The sequence below is a fragment of the Ranitomeya variabilis genome, chromosome 3 (assembly GCF_051348905.1).
Source record: "Ranitomeya variabilis isolate aRanVar5 chromosome 3, aRanVar5.hap1, whole genome shotgun sequence".
Taxonomy (NCBI): Eukaryota; Metazoa; Chordata; class Amphibia; order Anura; family Dendrobatidae; genus Ranitomeya; species Ranitomeya variabilis.
In genome coordinates, this window is record NC_135234.1 from 104,879,529 (window position 1) to 104,897,639 (window position 18,111).

General features: G+C 44.7%; 1 protein-coding gene across 3 annotated transcripts in view; it reads left to right on the top strand.

Moving 5' to 3' along the window:
* LOC143815349 (apoptosis-inducing factor 3-like) overlaps window positions 1–18,111 on the top strand; it is a 156,537-nt gene that overhangs the window by 127,522 nt on the left and 10,904 nt on the right. For all 3 annotated transcript variants that reach the window (XM_077294466.1, XM_077294468.1, XM_077294467.1), the window contains exon 16: window positions 10,030–10,128. In XM_077294466.1, coding sequence (XP_077150581.1) covers window positions 10,030–10,128 — 99 coding nt within the window. The remainder of the gene's footprint in view (window positions 1–10,029; window positions 10,129–18,111) is intronic.

Genomic DNA, 18,111 nt, shown 5'->3' on the forward strand with positions numbered 1-18,111 from the left:
TTTCACACTGGACAAAATTTGCTTTGAAACAAGCAAATCCTCACGATAACTGCCTGGTGTACATGGGAGTTAAAGTAGTTGTTTCTTTCAGAGACAGCATTACATCTGTCCACAGGATTGTGTAGTATTGCAGAACTGTAATACCTGACACAACCTGTTAACAAGTGTGGCACTGTTTTTGGAAAAAACAGCCATGCATTTCTAATCTTTGGCAACTGTTTAAAGATATTCTGTTGAAGTCTAATTAACGAAGAGTTGATGTTATTTTCCTCAATTTCTGAACTGTCACATAACATGGCAGGAATTATGATTATATTATATACACTATATATTAGTGTATACAACATAACTGTGTACATATACTGTATATGTCTCTATGTATATATGTGTATATATATATGTGTGTGTGTATATGTATATATATGTATGTATGTATATATATATATATATATATATATATATATATATATATATATATATATATATATATATATATAATATTTATAACCCAGGGCCAACCGCACCAGCATATGGTCTAACAAGGGGTCTGAGGATCTCATCTCGGTACCTAATGGCAGTCATGCTACCTCTGGCGAGCACGTGGAGGACTGTGCGGCCCTCCAAAGAAATGCCGCCCCACCCCACACCATTACTGACCCACTGCCAAACCAGTCATGTTGGAGGATGTTGCAGGCAGCAGATCGCTCTCCACGGCATCTCCAGACTCTGTCACGTCTGTCACATGTGCTCAGTGTGAACCAGCTTTCATCTGTGAAGAGCACAGGGCGCCAGTGGTGAATTTGCCAATCCTGGTGTTCTGTGGCAAAAGCCAAGCATCCTGCACGGTGTTGGGCTGTGAGCACAACCCCCATCTGTGGACGTCGGGCACTCAGACCATCCTCATGGAGTCGGTTTCTAGTTTGTGCAGACACATGCACATTTGTGGCCTGCTGGAGGTCATTTTGCAGGGCTCTGGCAGTGCTCCTCCTGTTCCTCCTTGCACAAAGGCTGAGGTAGCGGTCCTGCTGCTGGGTTGCTGCCCTCCTACGACCCCCTCCATGTCTCCTGGTGTACTGGCCTGTCTCCTGGTAGCGCCTCCAGCCTCTGGACACTACGCTGACAGACACAGCAAACCTTCCTGCCACAGCTCGCTTTGATGTGCCATCCTGGATGAGCTGCACTACCTGAGCCACTTGTGTGGGTTGTGGAGTCCGTCTCATGCTGCCATGAGTGTGAAAGCACAACCAACATTCAAAAGTGACCAAAACATCAGCCAGAAAGCATTGGTACTGAGATGTGGTCTGTGGTCCTCACCTGCAGAACCACTCCTTTATTAAGTGTGTCTTGAAAATTGACAATTTCCATCTGTTGTCTATTCCATTTGCATAACAGTATGTAAAATTGATTGTCAATCAGTGTTGCTTCCTAAGTGGACAGTTTGATTTCACAGAAGTTTGATTTACTTGGAGTTATATTCTGTTGTTTAAGTGTTCCCTTTATTTTTTTGAGCAGTGTATGTGTAAATTATCTACTGTACAGTATGTAAACATTACACATAATACAAACTGTGTGTGTGTATATGTGCGTGTGTGTGTGTATGTGTGTGTGTATATATATATATATATATATATATATATATATATATATATATATATATATATATATATATATATATATATATATAGATATATATATATATATATATAGATATATATATATATATATATATATATTATATACTCACACACATACATACACGCATGCACGCACGCACGCACACACACACACTGTATATATATATATATATAATTTATTAGACACATCCTTAGATACACAGTGGTTATGGAAAATATTCAGACCCCTTTACATTTTTCACTCTGTTTTATTGCAGCCATTTGGTAAATTCAAAAAAAGTTCATTTTTTCACATTAATGAACACACTGCACCCCATCTTGACTGAAAAAAGCAGGAATCTAGAAATTTTTACAAATGTAATAAAAAAGAAAAACTGAAATATCACATGGTCATAAGTATTCAGACCCTTTTCTCAGACAGTCATATTTAAGTCACATGCTGTCCATTTCCTTGTGATCCTCCTTGAGATGGTTCTACTCCTTCATTGGAGTCCAGCTGTGTTTAATTAAACTGATAGGACTTTATTTGGAAAGGCACACACCTGTCTATATAAGACCTCACAGTGCATGTCAGACGAAATGAGAATCATGAGGTCAGACGAAATGAGAATAATGAGGTCAAAGGAACTGGCCAAGGAGCTCAGAGACAGAATTGTGGCAAGGCACAGATCTGGCCAAGGTTACAACAGAATTTCTGCAGTACTCAAGGTTCCTAAGAGCACAGTGGCCTCCATAATCCTTAAATGGAAGAAGTTTGGGACCACCAGATGTCTTCCTAGACCTGGCCATTTAGCCAAACTGAGCAATCGTGGGAGAAGAGTCTTGGTGAGAGAGGTAAAGAAGAACCCCAAGATCACTGTGGCTGAGCTCCACAGATGCAGTAGGGAGATGGGAGAAAGTTCCATAAAGTCAACTATCACTGCAGCCCTCCACCAGTCGAGCCTGTATGGCAGAGTGGCCTGACGGAAGCCTCTCCCCAGTGCAAGACATATGAAAACCCGCATAGAGTTTGCTTAAAAACACATGAAGGACTCCCAGACTATGAGAAATAAGATTCTCTGGTCTGATGAGATAAAGATATACCGCGTAGAATGATCACCAAAAAGGTCTGTGTAGAGAAAAACAGGCACTGCTCATCACCTGCCCAATACAATCCCAACAGTGAAACATGGTGGTGGCAGCATCATGCTATAGGGGTGTTTTTCAGCTGCAGGGACAGGATGACTGGTTGTCATTGAAGGATACATAAATGCGGCCAAGTACAGAGATATCCTGGATGAAAACCTCTTCCAGAGAGCTCTGGACCTCAGACTTCGCCAAAGGTTCACCTTCCAACAAGGCAATGACCCTAAGCACACAGCTAAAATAACAAGAGTGGCTTCAGAACAACTCTGTCACCATTCTTGACTGGCCCAGCCAGAGCCCTGAACTAAACCCAATTGAGCATTTCTGGGAAGACCTGAAAATTGCTGCCCACGAATGTTCACCATCCAATCTGACAAAACTGGAGAGGATCTGCAAGGAGGAATGGCAGAGGATCCCCAAATCCAGGTGTGAACATTTTGTTGCATCATTCCCACGAAGACTCATGGCTGTACAAGCTCAAAAGGGGGCTTCTACTCCATACTATGCAAAGGGTCTGAATACAGATGACCATGTGATATTTGTTTTTCTTTTTTAATAAATTTGCAAAAACTACTACATTTCTGTTTTTTTTCAGTCAAGATGGGGTGCAGTGTACATTAATGAGAAAAAAATGAACTTTTTTTAATTTACCAAATGGCTGCAATGAAACAGATTGAAAAATGTAAAGGGGTCTGAATACTTTCTGTACCCACTGTACTGTTCACATTACATACACACAGTTAAGCAACAGAATAGTTCTTGACTTTAATTCCGCGTGTCTGTTCCTAAAAATGGAACAGAGAAATTGAATGTCAAAGTGCAGGTGTGAACCCAGCCCTAACCAAAGTGTGTAGTGTAACAAACCTAGAGGATAATGGAAAGATTTGAACTTCTTCCAAGTAGTTGATCCTCTTATTTTGCAAAATGCTGATCAAATATCTGCAATGTAAAAGTGGCCTTAAAGTGGATCTGTCACCAGATTTCCCAATACAAACTGCATATGGGGCGCCCCCAGATGCAGGGCAGCGGGGTACTCAGTCCCGGGCCTCTCTGTCTCGGTCCTGGGGTTGTCACGGTGGCTAGACCCGGCCCGTGACCCTGCTAAGGGGCATCCAATGAAAGATGTGGTGATGGTGCGTGGTGCAGGCCGCGATGAATAACGAGGACACAGGGTTGCAGTCTCTTTACCTCTTTATTCAAGGCTTCAGGATCCTCAATCCAGAGTACTGCTAACAGGGCTGGCTGAGACCGGCCAGTCCGATGGCACATCCAGAGTTTCCTTTGCAGGTGGAAATCAGTAGCCTACCTTCTAGCGCCTGTGTGTTGTAGTACCTCCCTGCTGAGCACCACGGGATAGTCCTCACAACTGTTATGTCTGTTTCTGATGTTCTTTCTCTGATGTTCTTTTCTCACAACTATCTGATGTTCTTCTTCGTCCCCCAGATGATATGGTTAGGACGCACCCTTATGACGGGTAGGCCTGGAGTTCTTCCGGGACCCTAGTGTCGCGCCTCTCCCACAATTGCCCCCTATGTCTGCTTAGGTGATTTAGGTGAGACAGCCAACCTAAAATTAACTGTCCTGCTGCTGTTTGAAGTATTGCTTGGAGCCAAATACTTCCTCGGCGTTCCGGCCAACGGCTACGCGCCTCAGTAGGATGTTGCCTCGATCTTACGGCACGACTCCTACTGGCTTTATCTCCTTTTTGCTGCGATCTCGTTTCTCACTTCTCCACAATAAACTTCTCTTCTTTTCCTCTCTTAGGATGCCACCGCATTCGAGTGCAGGCGCGGCTCCGTAACGTTCTGTTCTGTTCGCTAGGCCATTGTCAGGATCCCACCCCTGACAGAGACCCCCCTGAATCTTCCCCCGCAACACCCTCTGCCACAGGATGTTGCCTGGTTCCAACCCAGTCAGCTTCTGTCTAACTTCCTATCCAGCCCCCAGTTTTACTAGATTGTGAGGAGTGGCCTAATACATAGAACCCTTTGCTCCCCCTGGTGGCCGGAGTGTGAAATGTAGTGTGTGACTGTGATACCTGGTCAGGTGAACTCCTTAGGTGCCATCAGACATACCATCACTCCCCTTAGTGGCGGAGCGTCAGTACTGCAACGACCAGGACTCGAGGGCGCTGCACATACATTATTAAAGGGAACTCTTACCCCATCTATCAATATGACTGTAGGAATTTTAACCCCTTACTGACCTCGGACGGGATAGTACGTCCGAGGTCAGCTCCCCCGCTTTGATGCAGGGCCCGCATCAAAGCCGGGACATGTCAGCTGTTTTGAACAGCTGACATGTGCCCGCAATAGCGGGGGGTGAAATCGCGATTCACCCGCCGCTATTAACTAGTTAAATGCCGCTGTCAAACGCAGACAGCGGCATTTAACTACCGCATCCGGGCGGCCGGATATGAGCGCATTGCCGACCCCCGTCACATGATCGGAGGTCGGCGATGCTTCTCCATTGTAACCATAGAGGTCCTTGAGACCTCTATGGTTACTGATCCCCGGCAGCTGTGAGCTCCACCCTGTGGTCGGCGCTCACAGCACACCTGCATTTCTGCTACATAGCAGCGAACATCAGATCGCTGCTATGTAGCAGAGGCGATCGTGCTGTGCCTGCTTCTAGCCTCCCATGGAGGCTATTGAAGCATGGCAAAAGTAAAAAAAAAAAAAAAAAAGTTAAAAAAAATGTGAAAAAAATAAAAAAAATATAAAAGTTTGAATCACCCCCCTTTCGCCCCAATCAAAATAAATCAATAAAAAAAAATAAAACCTACACATATTTGGTATTGCCAAGTTCAGAATCGCCCGATCTATCAATAAAAAAAAAGCATTAACCTGATCGCTAAACAGCGTAACGAGAAAAAAAATCGAAATGCCAGAATTACGTTTTTTTGGTCGCCGCGACATTGCATTAAAATGCAATAACGGGCGATCAAAAGAACGTATCTGCACCGAATTGGAATCATTAAAAACGCCAGCTCGGCACGCAAAAAATAAGCCCTCAACCGACCCCAGATCATGAAAAATGGAGACACTACGAGTATCGGAAAATGGCGCAATTTTTTTTTTTTTTTTTTAGCAAAGTTTGGAAATTTCTTTCACCACTTAGGCAAAAAATAGCCTAGTCATGTTAGGTGTCCATGAACTCGTAGTGACCTGGAGAATCATAATGGCAGGTCAGTTTTAGCATTTAGTGAACCTAGCAAAAAAGCCAAACAAAAAACAAGTGTGGGATTGCACTTTTTTTGCAATCTCACCGCACTTGGAATTTTTTTCACGTTTTCTAGTACACGACATGGTAAAACCAATGACGTCGTTCAAAAGTACAACTCGTCCCGCAAAAAATAAGCCCTCACATGGCCAAATTGACAGAAAAATAAAAAAGTTATGGCTCTGGGAAGGAGGGGAGTGAAAAACGAACACGGAAAAACGAAAAATCCCAAGGTCATGAAGGGGTTAAAGGGAACCTGACAGTTAATACATGCTGTCCTATCCACCAGTAGCATGTTTCACACACTGGCTGTATGATATCAGTCAGGTATGTTTGACTCTGAAATGATGCAGTGTTTTAGAGAAAAAACATAATTTAAGAGCCTGCAGGGACTAGGCTGCATGGGAGGCTAGTCAGACAGGTGGGTGCCCGATGTCGTCTCCCTGCCTGCTGCCCTGGAGTGTCAGGTCTCTCCCTACAAGTAGATGCAGGAAGAAATCTGTCAATCATTGGTAGCGGGCAGGGAGAAGCCACCAGGGAGCCGCCTGTCTGACTAGTCTCCCTTGTGGCTCGGTCTCCAGAAGCTTTTAAACCTCTTTTTCGTTTTGCACTGTGGTGATTGCATGTGGAGTGGCCTCAGGAGCTGAGCTCCCACCACACGCGTCTTATGCCAGCTATATTAAGTAGCCGTTATCTGTCTCTAATAGCCGCAGCCAAAGCTGAGCTCCGGTCGCAAACCATACAGATGCTGCAGTTAGTCTTTCACAACAGCATTTAAATCAAGTGGCTGACTTGAATAAATTAAAGGAATTGCTTCATCACCCATTCACAGTGACTAAAAAATTAGAAGATCAGCGCATGTAAATACAGCAGAAATGCTTCGCAGGGAGACCAGGCAAGGATGATGACAGTTGTAGTTAGCACCCGGCGCCTGGGAATAGCGCTAACTCTACTGCTTTTCCCATGCATTATGAGTAGTGATAAGCGAGTATACTCGTTGCTCGGGTCTTCGCGAGTATACTCGTTGCTCGGGTCTTCCCAAGCACGCTCGGGTGGTCTCCGAGTATTTGTGACTGCTCGGAGATTTAGTTTTCCTCACAGCAGCTGAATGATTTACAGCTGCTAGACAGCTTGAATATATGTGGAGATTTCCTAGCAGCCAGGCAACCCCCACATGTACTCAGGCTGGCTAGTAGCTGTAAATCATGCAGCTGCGTCAACATAAACTAAATCATTACAACTGAAGCATTACAATGAAACCCTGCAAAGTGCCCTGGAAGAAGCTGCACCTCCTATACATAGAACAACTCGGCACAGACGGCGACAACCGTGGCACACGCTGCAAACACGTTTCCTGCAGCGGTGCTCCAGGTGCGCCGAACGTCTGTGGAGAAAATCTAATCTGCCCGAAGATTTCATCCATTATAAGTTCATGTTAAAAACATACAACTCTGCCCTTCACCTCTCCAAACAAACCTATTTCAACACCCTCATCAACTCGCTGTCCAATAACCCTAAACGTCTCTTTGACACTTTCCGGTCCCTACTCAACCCAAGAGAGCAGGCCCCAACCACAGATCTCCACGCTGACGATCTGGCCAATTACTTCAAAGAAAAAATTGACCACATTCGACAGGAAATCATTTCCCAATCTCTTCATACCAAGCACTGTCCTCCCTCCCCCACTGCATCTAGTTCACTCTCTGACTTTGAACCAGTTACAGAAGAAGAAGTAAGCAGGCTCCTTGCATCTTCTCGCCCGACCACTTGCACCAGCGACCCCATTCCGTCGCATCTCCTCCAGTCCCTTTCCCCGGCTGTCACCTCTCACCTAACAAAAATATTCAACCTTTCCCTCACTTCCGGTATTTTTCCCTCCTCATTTAAGCATGCCATCATACATCCACTACTTAAAAAGCCCTCCCTCGATCAAAATTGTGCCGCTAATTATAGACCTGTCTCTAATCTTCCCTTCATCTCTAAACTCCTGGAACGCCTGGTCCACTCCCGTCTTACCCGCTATCTCTCAGATAATTCTCTTCTCGACCCTCTTCAATCTGGTTTCCGCTCTTTACACTCTACTGAAACTGCCCTCACTAAAGTCTCTAATGACCTACTAACAGCTAAATCTAATGGTCACTATTCCATGCTAATTCTCTTGGATCTCTCCGCAGCATTCGACACTGTGTATCATCAGCTCCTCCTCACTATGCTCCGCTCCATCGGCCTCAAGGACACCGTTCTCTCTTGGTTCTCCTCCTATCTCTCTGGCCGATCCTTCACTGTTTGTTTTGCTGGTTCCTCCTCCTCTCACCTTCCCCTTACTGTTGGGGTTCCTCAAGGATCAGTCCTAGGCCCCCTCCTCTTCTCTTTGTATACTGCCCCTATTGGACAAACAATCAGTAGATTTGGTTTCCAGTACCATCTCTATGCTGACGACACCCAATTATATACCTCTTCTCCTGTTATCACGCCGACCTTTTTAGAAAACACCAGTGATTGTCTTACCGCTGTCTCTAACATCATGTCCTCCCTCTATCTGAAACTGAACCTGTCAAAAACTGAACTCCTCGTGTTCTCTCCCTCTACAAACCTACCTTTGCCCGACATTGCCATCTCTGTGTGCGGTTCCACCATTACTCCAAAGCAACATGCCCGCTGCCTTGGAGTCATCCTTGATTCCGAGCTTTCATTCACCCCCCACATCCGATCACTGGCTCGCTCTTCTTATCTGCATCTCAAAAACATTTCCAGAATTCGCCCTTTTCTTACTTTCGACTCTGCAAAAACTCTTACTGTCTCACTTATTCATTCTCGTCTGGACTATTGTAACTCTCTACTAATTGGCCTACCTTTTACCAGACTCTCCCCGCTCCAATCTGTCCTGAATGCTGCTGCCAGGATCATATTCCTCGCCAACCGTTACACCGATGCCTCTACCTTGTGCCAGTCATTACACTGGCTACCCATCCAATCCAGAATCCAGTACAAAACTACTACCCTCATCCACAAAGCACTCCATGGCTCAGCACCACCCTACATCTCCTCTCTGGTCTCAGTCTACCAACCTACCCGTGCCCTCCGCTCCGCTAATGACGTCAGGTTAGCATCCTCAATAATCAGAACCTCCCACTCCCGTCTCCAAGACTTTACACGTGCGGCGCCGATTCTTTGGAATGCACTACCTAGGTTAATACAATTAATCCCCAATCCCCACAGTTTTAAGCGTGCACTAAAAACTCATTTGTTCAGATTGGCCTACCGCCTCAACGCATTAACCTAATTATCCCTGTGTGGCCTATTAATAAAAAACAACAACATAATCACGTTCCTCCATCATGTTCTCATACACTTTATGCAGTTAATAGCCTCTGTGTCTGTACTGTTACATACTTAGGCAGTTAACTGGTTCATGCAGCTTTACATGAACACCCGAGCCTTACACTATGGCTGGTCCAAATAACTAAAGCAATTGTTACCATCCACCTCTTGTGTCTCCCCTTTTCCTCATAGATTGTAAGCTTGCGAGCAGGGCCCTCATTCCTCCTGGTATCTGTTTTGAACTGTGATTTCTGTTATGCTGTAATGTCTGTTGTCTGTATAAGTCCCCTCTATAAGTTGTAAAGCGCTGCGGAATATGTTGGCGCTATATAAATAAAATTATTATTATTATTATTATAAATCTCCGAGCAGTCACAAATACTCGGAGACCACCCGAGCATGCTCGGGGGAAACCAAAGCAATGAGTATACTCGCTCATCACTAATTATGAGCTATTGGTCTGCAAAGTCACAATATATTGTTCTTGCCTAGGGCCTTCTTCCGTGTGTGTTTGCAAAGTGGAAAAAGAATGTAATTTGTTACTTATTTCTGTGTATTTTAGGACTTTAATGCTGTATTTCATGTTATATGATTACCTATAGGTGTCCATTCTAAAATCTTTCTACATGAATAAATATATTAGGAGAAGTAGTTTCATACGATCGCTCACTATTTCTGGATGAAGCCGGAGATGGAATTTATAAGAAGTGTCTGCTTTCATTTACAGGTCGCATCGCTGCTCTCAACATGCTGAACAAGCAAGAAGCGGTGAACTCCGTGCCATTCTTTTGGACATCTTTGCTGGGAAAGAGTATTCGTTATGCAGGTGTGTATGATAATCAGTCTTGGTATAAAAAATTTTTTTAAATTCGTTTATTAACCACAAGATCAAAATATACAATATACACATTTATGCACAGTAGTGTTACACTCAATATATGAAAAAAAAAAAAAAAGAGGAAAACAAAGTTACAGTATATGCATTATTGAGTGGTCGGATCGCGTCCCTGCAGGCCGGGTGAAAGGGTTAACTCCAATTTCACCCGACATGCAGGGACAGGGGGATTGGTACTACAGCCCAGGAGGGGTGGCTTCGCCCCCCCCCGTGTCTACGATCGCTCTGATTGGCTGTTTCACTTTCAACAGCCAATCAGAGCAATCTGTAATTTTTCACCTATGAAAATTGGTGAAATATTACAATCCAGCCTTGGCCGATGCTGCAATAGCATCGGCCATGGCTGGAGACCCCGATCTGGCCCCCCACCGACTGACGGCGGCGATCTGCAGCCGCCGTCAGTGTTCCGTACCCCTCTGTCCTGTCCTAAGCGCCTTCCTCTCCCCTCCGCCCCTCCCCCGTATTCCCCTCCCCCCCCCCCCCCCCCCCCCCCGCTGTCCAATCGCACCCCCCCATACTTACCTAGTCTCGGTGTCCTCGGTCTTCTCACATGGGCGCCGCCATCTTGGAAAATGGTGGGCGCATGCGCAGTGCGCCCGCCGAATCTGCCGGCTGGCAGATTCGTTCCCTGTACTTTTTGATCGCTGTGATAGGTTCTATCACAGCGATCAAAATAAAAAAAATAGCAAATAAACCCCCCCCTTTATCACCCCCATAGGTAGGGACAATAATAAAATACAGAAAATATATTTATTTTTGTTTTTCCATTAGGGTTAGGGGTAGGATTAGGGGTAGGGGTAGGGTTGCACTTAGGGTTGCACTTAGGGTTAGGGTTGCACTTAGGGTTAGGGTTGCACTTAGGGCTAGGGTTGCACTTAGGGATAGGGTTTCACTTAGGGTTGCACTTAGGGCTAGGGTTGCACTTAGGGATAGGGTTGCACCTAGGGATAGGGTTGCACTTAGGGCTAGGGTTGCACTTAGGGCTAGGGTTGCACTTAGGGCTAGGGTTGCACTTAGGGCTAGGGTTGCACTTAGGGCTAGGGTTGCACTTAGGGCTAGGGTTAGAATTAGGGTTAGGGTTAGAATTAGGGTTGCGGTTAGGGTTACAATTAGGGTTAGGGTTAGAATTAGGGCTATGGTTGGAATTAGGGTTAGAATTAGGCTATGTGCACACGGTGCGGATTTGGCTGCAGATCCGCAGCAGATTGGTCGCTGCGAATTCGTAGCAGTTTTCCATCACGTTTACAGTACCATTTAAACCTATGGAAAACCAAATCCGCTGTGCCCATGGTGCGTAAAATACAGCGCGGAAACATTGCGTTGTATTTTCCGCAGCATGTCAATTCTTTGTGCGGATTCCGCAGCGTTTTACACCTGCTCCATAATAGGACTCCGCAGGTGAAATCCACACAAAACACTGGAAATCCACGGTAAATCCGCAGGTAAAGCGCAGTGCGTTTTACCTGCAGATTTTTCAAAAACGGTGCGGAAAAATCCGCACAACGTGGGCACATAGCCTTAGGGTTAGGGTTGGAATTAGGGTTAAGACTAGGGTTAGGGGTGTATTGGGGTTAGGGTTGTGGTTAGGGTTGGGATTAGGGTTAGGGGTGTATTGGGGTTAGTGTTGGAGTTAGAATTGAGGGGTTTCCACTCTTTAGGCACATCAGGGGGTCTCCAAACACGACATGGTGCCACGATTGATTCCAGCCAATCTTGCGTTGAAAAAGTCAAATGGTGTTCTCTCCCTTCCGAGCCCCGACGTGTGCCCAAACAGTGGTTTACCCCCACATATGGGGTACCAGCATACTCAGGAGAAACTGGACAACAACCTTTGGGGTCAAATTTTTCCTGTAACCCTTGGGAAAATAAAAAAGTGTGGGCTAAAAAATTATTTTTGAGGAAAGAAAAATGATTTTTTTATTTTCACGGCTCTGCGTTATAAACTTCTGTGAAGCACTTGGGGGTTCAAAGTGCTCACCACACATCTAGATAAGTTCCTTTGGGGGTCTAGTTTCCAAAATGGGGTCACTTGTGGGGGGTTTCTACTGTTTAGGCACATCAGGGGCTCTGCAAACGCAACGTGACGCCCGCAGAGCATTCCATCAAAGTCTGCATTTCAAAACGTCGCTACTTCACTTCCGAGCCCCGGCATGTGCCCAAACAGTGGTTTACCTCCACATATGGGGTATCAGCGTACTCAGGAGAAACTGGACAACAACTTTTGGGGTCAAATTTCTCCTGTTACCCTTGGGAAAATAAAAAAAAATTGCAGGCTAAAAAATAATTTTTGAGAAAAGAAAAATTATTTTTTATTTTCATGGCTCTGCATTATAAACTTCTGTGAAGCACTTGGGGGTTTAAAGTGCTCACCACACATCTAGATTAGTTCCTTGGGAGGTCTAGTTTCCAAAATGGGGTCACATGTGGGGGAGCTCCAATGTTTAGGCACACAGGGGCTCTCCAAACGCGACATGGTGTCCGCTAATGATTGGAGCTAATTTTCCATTCAAAAAGCCAAATGGCGTGCCTTCCCTTCCGAGCCCTGCTGTGCGCCCAAACAGTGGTTTACCCCCACATATGGGGTATCAGCGTACTCAGGACAAACTGGACAACAACATTTGGGGTCCAATTTCTCCTGTTACCCTTGGGAAAATAAAAAATTCCGGGCTAAAAAAATCATTTTTGAGGAAAGAAAAATTATTTTTTATGTTCACGGCTCTGCGTTATAATCTTCTGTGAAGCACCTGGGGGTTTAAAGTGCTCACTATGCATCTAGATAAGTTCCTTGGGGGGTCTAGTTTCCAAAATGGCATCACTTGTGGGGGAGCTCCAATGTTTAGGCACACGGGGGCTCTCCAAACGTGACATGGTGTCCGCTAAAGATTGGAGCCAATTTTTCATTCAAAAAGTCAAATGGCGCTCCTTCCCTTCCGAGCCCTGCCGTGCTCCCAAACAGTGGTTTACCCCCACATATGAGGTATCAGCGTACTCAGGACAAATTGGACAACAACGTTCGTGGTCCAGTTTCTCCTTTTACCCTTGGGAAAATAAAAAAAATTGTTGCTAAAAGATCATTTTTGAGACTAAAAAGTTAAATGTTCATTTTTTCCTTCCATGTTGCTTCTGCTGCTGTGAAACACCTGAAGGGTTAATGAACTTCTTGAATGTGGTTTTGACTTTTGGGTATTTTCAGCCATATAGAACCCTCAAACTGACTTCAAATGTGAGGTGGTCACTAAAAAAAATGGTTTTGTAAATTTTAGTATAATACAAACACTGGCGCTCACCCAAATCCTCAGCTGCTGGAATCAGCCAGGGTAGTGCCCCCCTGTATAACAATATAGACCAGTGAAATCAATAGATGCCGTGCTTGAGGATACAAAAACAGATAACAAGTGGTGGAAAACTTAGAAGCAAGAAATGCACAGAGCCTCCACGTGGATTCCCAGTAACAAGACCTCCCTAGAATAGTAACAAGTATTCACCACACCAACACAATCTTACACTAGCTGCACAGTCTATCTAACTATTATTCAGGTGCCGATAACCTCTAGCTTACCTCTTATGAGATTGTTGCGGCTGAGTGTGTGCCCGTGCTGAGTGTGAGTAGGTGTTCACCCGTCCGGTATGTGTCACCGGGGCTTCGGCATGATGTGTATAAGATGGCAACGTGCAGTATAACCCAGGGAAGCCCCGGCCGGTAGCGTTCCCTGGATACCGCATGCAAAAAAAGATGGCCGATAAGCTCCTCCTACTTAGTGACGTCACCTGCAGTAAGGAGCTCTAGAACGCTCAAAAAGGGGGAGAGGAATCAACCAACGCGTTTCAAAGAGCAGCGCTCTTCTTTCTCAGGGTCCCTAGGGAACTCTACCGGCCGGGGCTTCCCTGGGTTATACTGCACGTTGCCATCTTGTACGCATCACGCCGAAGCCCCGGTGGCACATACCGGACGGGTGAACACCTACTCGCACTCAGCACGGGCACACACTCAGCCGCAACAATCTCATAAGAGGTAAGCTAGAGGTTATCGGCACCTGAATAATAGTTAGATAGACTGTGCGGCTAGTGTAAGATTGTGTTGGTGTGGTGAATACTTGTTACTATTCTAGGGAGGTCTTGTTACTGGGAATCCACGTAGAGGCTCTGTGCATTTCTTGCTTCTAAGTTTTCCACCTCGTGTTATCTGTTTTTGTATCCTCAAGCGCGGCATCTATTGATTTCACTGGTTTTGTAAATTTTGTTGTAAAAATGAGAAATCACTGGTCAAATTTTAACCCTTATAACGTCCTAGCAAAAAAAAATTTTGTTTCCAAAATTGTGCTGATGTAAAGTAGACATGTGGGAAATGTTATTTATTAACTATTTTGGGTCACATAACTCTCTGGTTTAACAGAATAAAAATTCACAATGTGAAAATTGAGAAATTTTCAAAATTTTCGCCAAATTTCCGTTTTTTTCACAAATAAACGCAGAAATTATCGACCTAAATTTACCACTAACATGAAGCACAATGTGTCACGAAAAAACAGTCTCAGAATCGCTGGGATCCGTTGAAGGTCAAAATAGGCTGGGTCATGAAGGGGTTAATGCTCTGGCCTGTCCGGCCAGGTAAGGCTTCTTTCACACTAGCGTCGGGCTCGGCCCGTCGCAGTGCGTCGGGCCGAGGTTACCGACGCTAGCGTTGTATACGCCGCACAACGGGGGCAGCGGATGCATTTTTCCAGCGCATCCGCCGCCCCATTGTGAGGTGCGGGGAGGTGGGGGCGGAGTTCCGGCCGCGCATGCGCGGTTGGAAATGGCGGTCCTTCGGCAGCAAAAAAACGTTACATGTAACGTTTTTTGCATCCGACGGTCCGCCACAACACGGCGCAACCGTCGCACGACGGTTGCGACGTGTGGCAATGCGTCGCTAATGTTAGTCAAAGGTGAAAAAACGCATCCTGCAAGCACTTTTGCAGGATGCGTTTTTTCGCCAAAACGACGCATTGCGACGTATTGCAAAAAACGCTAGTGTGAAAGTAGCCTAATACAGAAAAAAATCCGGCAATGCCGCTTCACCCCCCTGTTTAGGTCTCTGTAAAACAGACAGCCTAAGTTTGGGTCTAGTTTTCCCCCATATAAAAGAAGAAATTTGGGAGTTTAGATTTGCAAAGAGGAATTTAGGTACCGGTACTTCGCTATGTTGAAGGCAATAACTTTAGCTTAGGGAGAAGTATCATTTTAATTAGGTTAATACGGCCCGCAACAGACAATGGGAGATTTCTCCAAGATGCAAATTTAGATTTGACTAATTCTAACAGTGGATAAATATTAAGTTCTAACTCAGAATAGACATATAAATACCTAAATATTTTAAATTGGACACAATAGGCAACAAGGAGAGAGCCTCGAGGCCTGGCAATAGGGGATGAGAGAGAGGCAACAGAGCAGATTTATCCCAGTTTATATGTAGACCAGAGTATTTACTGAATGTATCTATAGTAGCAATTACCTGTGGCAATGTTTCCTCCGCTCTGTCCATAAATATTACCATGTCGTCAGCATATAGACCAATAACATCTTTACAACCCGCTATATCTATACCCTTAATGTCAGGGGAGGATCTTATACGTATTGCTAATGCCTCTATCGCGAGAGCAAAAAAGGTTGGAGAAAGGGGGCACCCCTGACGGGTTCCCCTATATAATGAGAAGGACTCAGAGATGGAATTGTTTACAATTATACGGGCTTTAGGTTTCATGTATAGTATATTGATCCATTTTAAAAATGTATCTTAAAACCATACCTCCGCAAACATGCTAACAGAAAGGGCCATTCAAGAGAATCAAAGGCTTTGGCCGCATTCAGTGATGCTAATGCCCAGTTGTTATCTGATACTAAAGAACTATATTGAATTACCGACTGGACTCGCCTGATATTGATAGAGGTACTCTTGCCGGGCATGAAGCCAGTTTGATCTGGGTGGATGAGATCCAATATAATTGAATTCAGTCTAATGGCCAGGACTTTAGTGAAGATTTTATAGTCTACATTAACTAACGATATGGGGCAATAAGATCCGCATTCCAAAGGGTCCTTCCCTCCTTTTTAAGTATGATAATATTTGCCTCATAGAAAGTGTCAGGCATATATCCTCCCTCCCATATACCCCGAAATACCTTCAATAGGAGTGGCGCTAATATATCCCGATATCTCTTATATAACTCAATGGGAAACCCATCCGGTCCAGGAGCCTTCCCAGAGGCCATGTCCATCATTGTGTACTCTATCTCCTCCAATGTAAACTCAGCATCCATAAAGGCCCGCTGGGTGGGACTCAATGTAGGAAATGCTATATCTGATAAATAATCCAAACATTCACAAATATCAAGGCCACTTTTGGATCTGTACAACGATTTATAATAGTCACAGAAACAGTGGAGTATTTCCTCGGTTGTGGATACCAATAAGCCGCTCGGTGCACGAATCTGTAATATTGTATTAGATGTATTATGTTGACGCACCAAAAAGGCCAAAAATTTACTTGCTTGATTTCCCAATTCAAAATATGATTGACGTGCAAAGAACAGTTTACGCTTAGATTTCGTGTCCATAAGTTGAGTGTATAACCTTTGTGAGGTCAACCACTCAATTCTATTGCCACTAGTTTGGTTAGATTTATATGCAGCCTCTGCATCTTTCAACCTCCGTTCCATCTCATCATCCTCTTCCGAGGTCACCCTCTTTATATAAGAAATTGTGGAAGATAAACATCCCCGTAAATACGCCTTAAGTTGACATTTTGAGGTTCTGGATGGGACAAAATGAAGCAATTTAGCTGATCTACTGTTCTATCGTTGGGATCCATTAATTTCAGCCAAAAGGGGTTCAGCTTCCAGACCCCACTATTATTCGGATGCCCATATTTACGTTTGAGTATAATCGGACTGTGATCCGATACCCCTCTGTTACCATGCTCCACTTTATCTACCCACATTGCCAATCCACCAGATCCAAATATATAATCTATGCGGGACAGAGACCGCCTAGTGAACGAGTGACAGGTATATCCTTTCATTCCAGGGTGACGTATCCGCCACAAATCCAACCATCCACTACCCTCCATAAACAATGCCAACTGGGTCGGAGCCGAAGAGGGGGGCTCCTCAGACCCTCCATCTCCCAACCTCAATCTATCAAGGCAATTATCCATGACTAAATTAAAATCTCCCATACAAATGACTTGCGCATCTGGATAATTTAAGGCAAAACTCATTTCCATCCAAAGGATTGATATGTTAGCCGGGGGAGGGTTATAGATACATAATATTACATATTCGCGAGAGTTAATTAGTGCGTGTACAAAAACAAAACGACTCTCAGAGTCCCTACGGGCCTCCCTGGCCTCCCATCTAACATCTCTGTGTACCAGTAATGACACCCCCCTTGAGTAGCTAGTGTGAAACGCGTGAATATGCCATTGTACCCATGGCTTCTGTACGCATCGGGCCGTATCTCTGGTCAGGTGTGTCTCCACCAAAGTCACAATATGGGGGTGATGGTGTCTAATCTGTGAAAATACCTTGATTTTCTTCCGGGGTGATTTAATACCTCGTACATTCCAGGTCATACATACTAATTCAAATCCCATGCCTACTCATCAAGATATGGTATACATTATTTCTCAGGTAAAGGTCAAAGGTAGTGCACAGAAAATAGAAATGCTGTTGGCGGCGGTTTCTACATAAGTAACAAATAAAACCAATATGAAAGAGAAAATAGAACAGGAACCAAACAATATAGGAGCAACGTCCTATGCTCCTATTATCAAAGTAGTAAGGGGATACCCTCGCTGGATTCAGCGTCCGGTATTGTTGGTAATCTGGACGCCCCTAGAGAGAGCTCTACACATTAAATTATGAGAAGAAAAATTCT